General features: G+C 34.8%; 1 protein-coding gene across 8 annotated transcripts in view; it reads left to right on the plus strand.

Annotated features, from left to right (window-relative positions):
- The window catches only part of KCNT2 (potassium sodium-activated channel subfamily T member 2), a 150269-nt gene that overhangs the window by 68753 nt on the left and 68339 nt on the right, over nt 1–13177 (plus strand). For 6 of the 8 annotated variants that reach the window (XM_082766176.1, XM_082766175.1, XM_082766177.1 and 3 more), the window contains 3 exons: nt 8256–8436; nt 11291–11455; nt 13019–13155. In XM_082766176.1, coding sequence (XP_082622302.1) covers nt 8256–8436; nt 11291–11455; nt 13019–13155 — 483 coding nt within the window. The remainder of the gene's footprint in view (nt 1–8255; nt 8437–11290; nt 11456–13018; nt 13156–13177) is intronic. The other 2 variants (XM_082766180.1, XM_082766182.1) reach the window with 2 other exon arrangements.

Genomic DNA, 13177 nt, shown 5'->3' on the forward strand with positions numbered 1-13177 from the left:
ATGTATTAGAAGAAACATTAAGCATGATTTTCCAAAGCATACCGTGTCTGGTGCAGACCACTTATTAAATTAGAAGTTTGCATTTGAATTTTCCAGCATAACATATATAATTTCTGTGTATTTTAGATTACCTAATTTTGTTTCCTGAAAAAGGATAGGTATTGTAATACTGCCTAATTCTGTAGATTTCCTGGTGGTTAAAGTACGACTTGCATATTTCTATTTCCTGAAGAGTGAGTGACTCCTTGTGTGAGCAGTACAAAACCTCAGGCTCCAGCAGGCTCTTAGCTGTAACAGTACTGACACACTGAGGTCGGAATGTCAAGGTTTACTTCATTGACCATCAATGCTCTGGGGCAGACTGAAAGCATACAAAAATACAGATAGTTCTCAGGACTTACAGACTGAAGCGTGCACAAAGCTTTTTATGGAAACACTCTAAGCTGATGCAGCCTACAGTGGGACTCTACTTGAGCAGTCCCAATGACCAGGGTTCTTACACTGCAGCTCTACTTCACATAATGCAGCAGCAGCAGTAGAAAAGGTTTTCACTCAACTTCAACAAATATTTATACACACTTGTTCATTTCGTAATATCCTATTCTGCTTAACAAGATGTTCTGCAGTTTCTAGAAGTCACATGGCGTATTAGTAGAAGTTTATTTTTGTAAGTTCAGCTTTTGTACCATTAGCTACATATAACTTCCTTGGGGAAGGAAAACACTTACATTAGACATGGATAAGCAATAATACATCATCAGGCAAGATCATTTTGGCTGGAGATAGAATTGGAACAGAAAATGGTTACCTTTTCAGCTGAAGAGAAATTCAGTATTCATTTCTGACATCATGGGATTGCTGCATAGAGTAAGACAGACAATTCTCCACCCATACCTTAACTTGTATTTACCAAGTCCTACAGAACCCAAGAGCTTGATTCAAAGACTATTGAAGTTATCTGAGTCTTTTTCTTCGCTACAGTGATTTTGGGAAAAATAGAGAGTGTTATATGAAAATGTTTGCCTCTGAAAAGAAAACATTCTGGAAAAGTATAAAGACATTGGGCTGTCTGATGAAGTGGAATATTTGCAAAATATTCCGCAAAAATATTTGAGGTATTGTGTCCAGTCAGTCTTAGAATATATTTCAGCATGCTCTACTGCACTCAAAGTTCAACTAAGAATAACAAGTATATTTCTCGACTCACTCAGTTTAAAGACAGTATAACAATATTTATCTTCTTTCCAGTCAGCATTTCTCCCTCGTTTCTCTCACTGTCTTGTATATAATTAATCATTTCTGTGTCTTGGAAGTCAATAATTCCTACAGTTTTAAAGCCTATTATATGGAATGAAAGAAGGAAATTGGAACTTCCGTTCTAATTCTTAAATTTAATATATTATATATGATATATTTATCCGACCCCTACAATTATATTGTATATATTTGGATATTCCAACCCCTACAATTCTGTGATTCTGTGATATATTGTACCAGATTCTCTCATTTTAACATTTTAGAAATTGCAAATCTCTTTAAACAAGTCAATTTTGTTTTCCTATTTTAATGCTGTTTATGGAAAATTGCTTTTCAGAAAATAAATAATCAGACAAAACAGATTTTACAAAAGACCTGAGAAAACATCACAGGGCTTGGAAAAAGTGAAGCATTTTGTTTTCAGCAACCTAAAACCTTAGCTTTGGGAGGTTTGAGGAGGGTAGAGATTTTGTTATTGGTCGGGGTATTTTCTGATTGTCTTCTCTCTTCATTTACTTGCTATAGATTCTGATCATTCCTTGTTCTTTTCTTTGCCTCTCCCTCATTACAAAAGAATCAGAAGCTATTAGAAAGCATTAGATTATTAGATCACGCGTAAAGTGTTCAGCAACATCTTCGCCTTTTCTGACTGTAGGTTCAGACTGCAAAGCTCTGTAGTGTCTCATAGAAGATCATCAAAATTCGGAGGACGTATGTTGTCATTCAGAAGTTAACCTACAGTATTTCCATAATTATGATATAGTAAATTAAAAAGTCACTTTAATGTAATTCCAGTTACATCATCATTCAACACAAAGTTTTGTGAAGTATAAATTGAGCTTTTAATGATTCTCTGTATAGCAATTCTACCAGCACTGAGAGCTGCTTTTCCAATAATGCCTAACTTCAAAGCATAGGAAAGTACAGGACAAAACTGTATCTGTCTCTACATCAGTACCCTAAACAGCACAGCATACCCTACAGAGACAAATTCCAGTATGAAAGGTTATTTCCTTCAGTTCAAAGCAGGGCATTCTTCAAATAGAGCATTAATCCTAACATCGCTTTCGTTTCGAGGACTTTAGACTACCGCCAACTTGATATTAGCATCTTTAGCCCACAGTGAACACTTTTTGCCAATTTCAGACAAAACTTCAGTACATTTATCAGAGTACTAAAATATAGTAAACACCTTCTAGAGACTGAAGTATGAACTGTTCTAATAGCTACAGTTTGATTTTGATTGAGAAAATTTCTTTTAACAACCTGAGTGAACTCTTACAAATCTTTGCTTTCTAATGCAGATAGTTACAGCCACTATAGTGGCAATGTATATCTCAAGGGCCTGCCATGTATTTCCTAGGAAGTTAAAATGGTTGTTGTCATCATCATTATGCTCTGTATTTTGCCCATAGGTATTTACTACAGTTGATAGTCTATCAGCAAAGGGTTCATTCCAATCTTTTTCATACAGAAAAATAAAAAAGTCTGTGAAAGTAGCATTGGAAAACTTTAAAATAATACAAATATTAATTGGCAGCACAGATCAATCAAGTAATTGTAATTTAATTTGTCATTTGTTGTAACGTCACCATTTCATATTCAAATATGTGGAAACTTTAAAGACATTTGGATGTGAGAAACTATTAATTTAAATAGGAACACTTACTTCATATGGGCTGCAGAATTACTATATTTCTGAGTTATTTCAGATGTAACTTCTACAGTATCTAAGCACTGAGCCTGTACCACGGGATCTCACTGAACATGTTACAATTTATCCCCAGTGCGTTCAACATATTCATTAGCTATTCCATATAGCTAGCTACTTACTTAAAACACTACAGAGGTAATTAGTCAAGTTGAAGCTCAAAGTCCAAGGAAAACAATGCTGTTAAATGCCACCTAATCCTGAAAACACCTAAGCATCTCTAACTTTGGCTTTAGCCTCTGATGCATTATTTTAGACCTCAAGAGGCTGTACCTCTAACTAATAATTTTCTGTAAAAGCAGAAATAAAGAAATATTAGATATGTTTAGCACCACTGACAAATGAAAATACAAAACAATCTAAAATGATTATATATAAAAAATAATTCATGTACAATGCTTGCAAATTGCTATCCAGATTCCTGTGCCCATTTCTGTGACATACTGCCACAGCATGGTAGCAACATGATTTAATCTCAGGGATTATTTTACACTGCAGTATTTATTTCTAACAGCAGGTGCTCAGAAACAAATAGGAACTGGGTTTGAAATAAAATAAAGCACAAGTTTTCCTTATTCCTCTGATTTCCACCTGTCCAGGTGACTTGCTTAACAGCACTGCAGGAGCAACATTGTAATTTTATTCTTTTTATATATAAAATAGTTGGGTAATTGTAACTCTTTTTTTTTTTTTTTTTTTTTTTTTTTTCCCTTACAATTGTAGAATATTTTGTTACGTGTTACTGCAGTATGCTACTATTTATAAACTAAATCAATTCAGGCCCCCAAACATTTGTCTGGTTCCTTGGTATGGACTAATGTCATAATGCCCTTTGAATTCTCACTGTGGAGTGAACTGTCCCCTCTTCTGTGCTCAGATTTTCCCTGAAGAAAAAAAGTTCAAATTGGATTGCATAGGTAAAACTTAGGATATGCAGGGTGAATCATTAAGGTCCTGTGGTAAAAGAGGAACAAACCAAGCAGTGCAGACATTCAAAAAAAGGAAGTGGGCAAGACTAGATTTATATTTAACTGGACTATCCCTAGGTATAAGCTACAGCATCATCCTGTCTGTTCTGTTTAAACATCTGAGTTTCCTTACAGAAGGGCTGTCTTTTTAGCATGAAGCAGTTAGAAATTTGCATATCTGTGTCACACCAGTGTATTATCATTTCGATCTTAACATTTGGTTATTTTATCAGGACAGTTAAATACTCAACTAAGGGACAGGGAGAAAACAGTAAGCTCCTGGTAGTAACCACTTTCAATTTTTTTAATTTTTTTTTTTTTTTTAAGGTAGCTTCTGTACTGCATGTGGAGATAGGTTATTTACAAACTGTAGTTAGTTTTGGCACACAAAATACTTAAGCAAGCAAGTATTCCCGGAATTAAAAAAAATAAATAAATAAAAATTCCAGTAAAATGAAGATTGAACTCTCAAAAGTTCAAATGATACCTGGCTAAACAAAACATGACTGATCTTCAGAGATTACATTTATATGTTTAAAATAAGTTTTCTTCATGAGTTTGTAGTAAATTTGCTGACACAGCTTTTACTTTAGCAGACCCATGTTGTTGTTTTTTAGTAATAAAAATATCCTTTCCATTATACCAGCTTTATTTGTTGTTATGGCTTGCTTAAATCCACTATGAGAAGACTGCTTGTTGGAATTACCGAAACCTTAAATTGATATAGAAGGTGGAGAATTGGGCACCCTATTTTAATTAGGTGTTTTCTATGTATTTATTATTACAGTTTTCTCTTAAAGTACAAGCTGGTTTAAGCATTGCTTTTGCTGAACATTGCTTTCTTGATTGATATCGTTATGTCTGTCCAGGCATGACTAAGTAGATAATTGTTTTGTCATGGCATGAAAGGAAAGGAGGACATAAACAAGAATAAGGAGATAAAAATGCCACCATACAATATCAAAAAAGCAAAAAGAAAAAGTCTGAGTTATTGTATATTGCATTATGTTGGGAAATATGAGAAAGCAGAACAAGAACATATGCTGGCTCTTTTAGCACATGTAGTATTGATTCATCTTTTAAAAATAATGCTCAACATTTAACAATTTACAAGAAAAATAAAAAGATGCTGATGCTGTTATTCATATGAAGAATTAGGTTATAGAAAAAGTACTCAATAAATTTTGGGGGAATGGAGTAACTAATCCATGTGGGCTTGTCTTATTGGAAAGGCAGTAAATTTCCATTAGACTCTGTGTGCAGTATAACCAGGTAGCCCAGACTAATGTTTCTTCGGATGTACTGGTAGTGAGATTAAAGTACAAAATTATTGGTGAGGAGTAAAAGGGGTAATATTTAATTTGGAAATTAGATTCCCATAAAGCTGTCTCTCAAAAGTCACTTTTTCTGCAATTTTGTGATCCCTTGCTCTGCTAAAAACAACAGGCAGAGCAGCAAAATGACCAGTGAAATTAAGACTTGGTAGACTATTTTTGGATTTATCATTCCTTTGCTTGCAGGGTTATTAGGGCCTCAGGTATAATCTGGTAGAACTGCAGATGAAGTGCAAGTAATTTTGAAGAAAAATAATTTTTTCAGGTTCTAAGAAGAGATTAATTTCTGGTTCAGTAAAGCTCCCATGTCTTACTGACTTTAATATTCATAGCTAAAAGTAAGAAGCACTGGTTTATGCCCACTGAGTTCAGCAAAAGACAACTTGAATCCACAACAATTTGGCTAAAGCACAAAATTATTTTGACAGCTTCAAGGAATATGAATATAGAGGATTGTACAGGAGTTCAGCTAATAAAATGATGGGCTCAATGGGCATTTTGCTGTTCACTTAGAAAAGGCTGGAAGGTTAGCCAGACTATAATTGGGTTGGTTGGCTAAAGAAAGTACATGAACAATAATATTAATAAAGAGGATATCCCCTTCATCAAGCTGTGAGCTTTCCTATAAGCAAATTAGTAAAGATTTTTCAAGGTTTTACAAAGTGAATAAAAACTGAAGAAACAACTCACACTCCTTTAAAATGTAAAAAAACAAAACAAAACAAAGAAAAGCACCACCACCACCAAGAAAAACAAACGAACAAAAAACAGATTTTATACATTTTAATCCATTCCTTTAGGTACAAAGTGTAGAATTGACCCTTTTGATTATGCAAACACTAAGCAATTTGACAGGCACCAGCATTAGAGAAAATACATTGCTAACAATCATAGAATCATAGTTCAATGCAAACCTATCTGCAGATACTTAACACTCTCAGTGGAATGGTATAATAGTCCTGTTATGGCCATATCATTGACTATGTGTAATTGCTACTTTCCTGGCCATCGTGACTTAATTCCACAAGTCAAGATTGTATTTTAGAGATGTACCCACAAAAGAAAACTGAAGAGAAGAAAACACACAAGGGTGTTCAGGAATAATAGCAACAACAACAAAAAAATCCACCACAAATCTGTTTTTAAGATTACATATAAAAGTTATGTGAATATTAAAATAGGTTATTTTTTGTACTTGGATGCCTCTGCAGTGTACTCCATTATTTCAAATTGAGACTAGAATAGGAGCTAGCTGAAAAACTTCCTTGCCTGAGACCAAAATAAAGTGTTTTTCATTAGCATGTTTCCAGACAGTCCCTCTGTTAATATTTTCAGGAACAAAAATATAATTGCCATTTTTTCTAAGAAGGGAGGGAAAACAAAGAAACAAAGAAAGAAGGAAACAAACAAAAAACAAACTGGGAACATAGTGAAATTATGGAAGATCTAGATTACACCACCAGTGAAAAATGTGGAACAAATTGGATAGGAATATAAAAGTATCAGTTCTGACTGAAGGATGGAACTTATGCAAACAGAAAAAAAAAAAAAAAAAAAAAAACGACACCCTTTTTAGAACATTTTGAGAAGTGTGAAAACTACAAATGCTAGAACTGTGAAAAGGAAACTGGGAATTTGATCCATATGTTCTGGAAATGCCACTGCCCACTGCTAAATTATTTTTGGAGAACAGAATGGAGAACAGAAGAACAACTGCTAAAGCTGTTATAAACACAGGCTCTCCCTGGTGATGCAAAAATTTTACCATGGCAGATATTAACGAGTGACTATTACCATCTGGATACGGTATTTGAAGAAATAATCTTTGGTACATTCTAGAATAATAATTACCAAGGAATACGGTATTATTTACCAATTACTTCTCAAATTCTCCAAGAGGAAATCATTCAGCTAACTTCAATGATAAAAAAACACAACACTATTCAGAGTGGTTCACGGATCAATTTTCTTCTTATAGGTGAATATAGTTTAATAACTGAATTTGTTTACATGATTCTACTGTCTTAAAAAAGATCATATTTTAAGCTTGGAAAGCTCTTCATCATGGTATAGTTTTTCAAACTGAAGTAGTTTTAAAACATGCAAAATACAAAACAGCAATAGGACCTCTAAATAGATTCTGCCACTACTTCTAAAAACCAAAAGAGCATTAACTTACACAAATCATTCTGATTACAAGAGAAATAATTACCAAGTAACACGTGGAGCACACTGACTTGTTCATAGAAATGCGTGACAGGAAGGAATGAACATTATTTGTCCTGCTATTAAAAACAACCAAACCATATATTTCTATTCTGTACTTGTAGCAATCAGGAACTTCATAACAGTTGGCACCTTCTACCTGAAGTTTGGCCCTGGATACTTATTCCTCTGACAATTGGATAGCCTCCAATTCCTACATTCAGTTTATTCTAGACAGTTGGTACTCATTTATACCAACATTATCTTTTTAGTATGCAACATGTACTCTCATAACAAGTTCATTCTAGTAGCTCTTACCATACAAAGTGATTTAAAGAAAGTATTATGTACATTTTCTTGGCCATACCAGCAAACGCTCCCTGAAAATGTTAAAAGATGCTTTTTAAAAAATTCTGAACGGTGGCAACTATATACCATCTGTTTTGTTCTGGTTTAGAAAGGAATTGCATCAATCCATGATGTTCTATACACCACCTCTCCCTCACAACAGCCACTAAGCAAAACCTAGCAACAAAGTTCTATCATATCAAAATATTGAAAAAAAATATATTCTTTTATAATAAATGATGTAAAAATTATACAAATAACAAACTTGTGGTTTGATACTCATTTTTCCTCTTTTTGAAAAAAATGTCTTTGCTGAGCAATGTATCCACTCTAAAATAAATAATTTTCTGCATATATAACATAATCATCAAATTTGAACTGAACCTAAGTGCACTTTATTTTTCGTGTCTTTATTCATTCTTTTCTACATAGTATTTGTGGAATTCAGCATCTGGAACGAGCAGGAAACAGGTTGACTCTCTTTGACTCCCTTTATTTCTGCATAGTGACATTTTCCACTGTGGGCTTTGGGGATGTTACACCCAAGATATGGCCTTCAAAGCTGCTTGTTGTCATTATGATCTGTGTTGCTCTTGTGGTGTTGCCCATACAGGTAAATGTGGATTTTTTCTTCTCTTTTGAATTGTTTTTAAAACAAAACAACTGAAAAAATACTGTTATTATTGCATATAAAATATCAGAAAATTACTGTCTTCTATATCTTTTATTCTATTTATACTTTTGCCACTGTTTGTCCTCATATAGTTTAGATTTATAATGAAATACGGAACACTAAAGCCAGTTTTCAACTGCTGGCAAAAGATATCAAGTACCACATAGCCCTTCTCTTCATCCTGAGATATGGGTTATTAATGGAGCAATTTAAAAAAGCAACACAAAACAACCAAACAAAACCAACCAACCAACCAAAAAAAAAACAAACAACAAAACAATAGCCAGCACTTTCTTTATGAGTATAACATTTCCTCTGCAGGCTTTCCCTGTTTCTAATCTTGCTTCTCTCCACTTCCTCTCTTACTCTTACAGCTCAGTGCTAACTTAAAAAAAAAAATCATTAAATCTGCAACTTAAGCAAATTTTCTTCATATCTGTGTATGTCAGTATACACAGAGCCAAATGCACGTTTAGAAAATTTTGATGCCTATATAGGCTTAGGCCTTCTAACCCGTTTCTACAAGAAAAGGTTGATTCATTAAAATACTTGGATCAATCAATCAGTTTCATTACATTTACTGAACATTTGTCAGCTCATGAGCAAATGCTTGATGTCAGACACCCTCAGACTATACGGCAGCACTGTCATGATGTTAATGGTCTGACATCTGGTGATGACCTATACCTCCAGGACACAAAAGGGAAGTGTGAGGAGACACCATTCATGCTTATCAAATCTTGGAGTAGGCCTGATAGACCTTGAAGCTGCAGTTTCTCACACAGCTATGGTTTCCAGACTCTGTTGCTCTGATGGTGAACTAAAGCTTACTGTGAGCAAACACCACAGAGTCCCTGGGAGACTTGAAGCTTGAGCTATCAGCATTAATTTCCTTGAAAAAAATTGAACATTTTAATTATAGCTAAATATACAAACATACACAAACATATGCACTAATACAATTATATTCCCACTCAGTGGCAATTCAGTAAAATACATATTCTTTTTGAGACTAAAATATGCTTTAAGAAATTTGGAACTTCCCCAGAAATAGAAATTTCATGTTTGAACTACTTCTAATATACACTTAAGCATCGTGTATATCGCATCCCTCCTGAGCAAAACTGCAGGCCACCATGAGGTCTCCCCTCAGTCTCCTCTTCTCCAGGTTGAACAAACCAAGTGACCACAGCCACACCTCACACATCCTCCCATCTAGTTCCTTCACCATCTTTGTTGCCCTCCTTTGGATGCTCTAATATTTTTTATGTCCTTATACTGCTGTGCCCCAAACTGCATACAGTACTCGAGGTAAGGCTGCAGAGTAGAGTGGGACAATCACTTTCCTTGACTGGCTAGCAATGCTGTGCTTGATGCTCCCCAGGAGATGGGTGGCCCTTTTGGCTGCCAGGGCGCACTGTTGACCTTGCCATTAACCAGAAGCCCCAGACCCTTCTCCACTGAGCTGCCCTCCAGCTGCTTGTTCCTCAGTCTGTATATATATCCAGGGTTGCTGTCCCAGGTGCAGAATCCAGCACTTGCTCTTGTTAAATTTCATACACAAATATTCATTCTTGTTAAATTTTACACACATACATTCACTAGAGTGCCTAGCACTCTAGTCCATCAAGATTTTTTTGCAAGGCCTCCCTGCCCTTGAGGGAGTTAACAGCTCCTCCTATTTAAGTATCATTTGCAAACTTAGTATGCATTCAAGTCCTTTGTACAGATTATTCATAAAAACATTGAAGACAACTGTCACCCCAAAATGGAGCCCTGGTGTACCCCACTAGTGACTGGCCACCAGCCTGATCTAATCCCATTTACTATAATCCTCTGATCTCTTGAGCTTTTGTCCTGCTATGATATGATATACAATTATTATTCACAATTCAGTTTCTCCATCAGTTGAATGGAGTGAGAAAAAGAATAGTTATCAAAAACAGTTAAATGAAGCTCAGGATTAAATGCATATTACATACTACAAGAAGCTTTGAGATGGCATTTGTGTGTTTTATTAGTGGCACAGATCATTACAATATTATCTTTAGTCTAACAGGTTCAGACTAGAGGAGCAACATTTTATATACTTAATAACTAATTCATATTTCCTAGCCTATTGTGCACTAGGCTTCCCTTTGCAAGAGTACAAAACAGGTATTACTGTTAGCCTGCATACACTGTTAGCTGAATGCATCTATTATTCAGCAGCTGGCAAATGCAAAATTGCTGTATTAACAGCTCCAATTATTTTAATTGGTATCTATATGTATAAAACAGATAGTTGAGTATAGATTTGATAGGAATATACAATGATATTGTCACCTCCTGAGTATTATAAAATCTCTGAAAAGAGTCATTGTCCAAAGAAAAACGGTGCTTCTATCTGAACATTTATACTTATAGTGACCTACATGTATGAAAATTTAACCTTTCATTTGAGAGAAGCATTTACGTAACAGGGCACTGGAAAAACAGATCAGAGGTGTGAAATAAATAAAGTAAATAAGGTACAGTCTTCATTCTTTTCCAAATTTTTGTGACTGAGTATCACTTGATATTTTAATGGACTTATCCTGCTATTTGTGTGATAGAGACTGGCTGTGTTGCCATGTTTTTTTATTGATCTAATCCACTTATTAAAGAACTTTTTTTACAAAGAAAAATGCATTGGGAGCTAAGGACGTCTTTTAATAAAGGTATGAGCTAAACAATGCAATGTAGCTAAGTCATGATACAGTTTTACTGCACAGCTGCTTGTCTATATTTCACCGACACATGGCATCTATTGCAGTTTGAACAGCTGGCATACTTGTGGATGGAAAGACAAAAGTCTGGTGGCAACTACAGTCGACACAGAGCTCAGACGGAAAAACATGTTGTGCTGTGTGTCAGCTCCCTGAAGATTGATTTACTTATGGATTTCTTAAACGAATTCTATGCTCACCCCAGATTACAGGTATTTAGAGTGGGGAAAAAAAAAAAACAAAAACAAAACAAAACACAACAAAAAATAACAAAACTCAAAACACTGATTTCGGGAGACAGTGTTCTGGAATGGCCTTTAATTTGAAAAACTGAATTTGGGAATAGTTGACTGAATTGGGAATCTATAATTGCAGTAAGAAGCTGAGATACAGTATGGAGACAATCATTTTGAATTGAGCTAAAGGGATTAAATAGATAGAATTACTGTCTTGTTGAATTATGCTAGTCCTTTCAGAAACAGATATTTCCATGCAACTTCCTTTTATTCTATTTAAAGTAGACAAGAAACGAAAAATGTTCAAATTCTTTTTTTCCTCTTGTTTTGGGACCGTATCCAAAACTCCTCACAAGCCAAAGAATATTTTTGTTTTGTCATTTTGCTTTGTTTTTCATCAGTGTTAGGATAATTAGATCCTTTTGGAAATGTTGAAATTAAGAAAAAATTGCATGGACTTTAAAGGACAAAGACCTTGTAAGGTTGCATGTGAGATTTTTCTTGGTTTACAGTTATTCCCTAGTTAATGCAAACAGATGTCATAAAGTTGTTCTGATCACATAAAAGCATATATGAGGTAGCAGTTTGGATTCATTATTAGCTTTACTATAGACAATTTCTTTTACAAATATTTCTCTGACAATGTCTATTACTATGTTAACTGTGATACATTAAGTAATGCAAAACCCCCACAAAATACAGTTCTTCAAATAGTCAAGCAGCAGTATGACATCCCAAATGCAGATTATTGCCCAAATTAATTAGCTAATAAGAAGCATAAGCAAATGTATAGAGAAATCCAGTTTTTCACAGATATATGCACAAACTGAAATCAAAAATTTACTTAACTAATCTTAATAATGAGTCTGTGATACACTAGAGACAAAGTAAGAAAAATCCTAATACTACTTCTGTAGCCTGAAACAGCTTATATACATTCTCTTCATATTTGAAGTAGGAAGCTGTAAGATACAGATGATGCTGGAAGTAAGCTTCCAGCAGAAGTCTGTGTCTGATAAGGAAGACTTCTACATCAAGCCTATCCTAAGCTCTCAGTCTCTCCCCTCCTTACATTCCTTCTCTCTCTCCTTTCATAACTACACACTTATATGCCTCTGAGCAACCTTACTTTTGCTGATAGGAATTTGTCTGTAGAACAGAACAGGAAGAAGTGTAGAACAGAAAACGAAGTTTGGATCAGCCCATTAGTGTGGAGGAAAAGATTTCAGGGACTAATAGAGCTGGATAAAATAATTCTGTTTTGATTGCGGAAAGCTTCTTACATTTTCCAGCTAGAATTACAGGAAAGTGAACTGTATCTAAAAAAATGACACTTGTACAGAAACAAAAAAAATGTTTCTAACTGGACTCTAGTGGCCACCTTTTAAGTCCTTCACGAGCAGTGAACAACTGTCCTGCCATTTTAAATTTGAGAATTAACACAAGTTTTTGACACCCTGACTCTCTATTGACTCATCTGCAACAACAAATGGTAACATCAAATAATAATGTGATTATTCCCCATTATGTTTTTTGCAGGACTATTATGTTGTCATTTTGTGTCCTACTGAGATGGATGCTCAGGTCCGAAGGGTGTTACAAATCCCAATGTGGTCTCAGAGAGTTATCTATCTGCAAGGCTCAGCACTGAAAGATCAAGACCTGTTGAGAGCTAAGTAGGCAAATATTGACAAATAT

This window comes from Aythya marila, assembly GCF_965140915.1.
Source record: "Aythya marila genome assembly, chromosome: 8".
Taxonomy (NCBI): Eukaryota; Metazoa; Chordata; class Aves; order Anseriformes; family Anatidae; genus Aythya; species Aythya marila.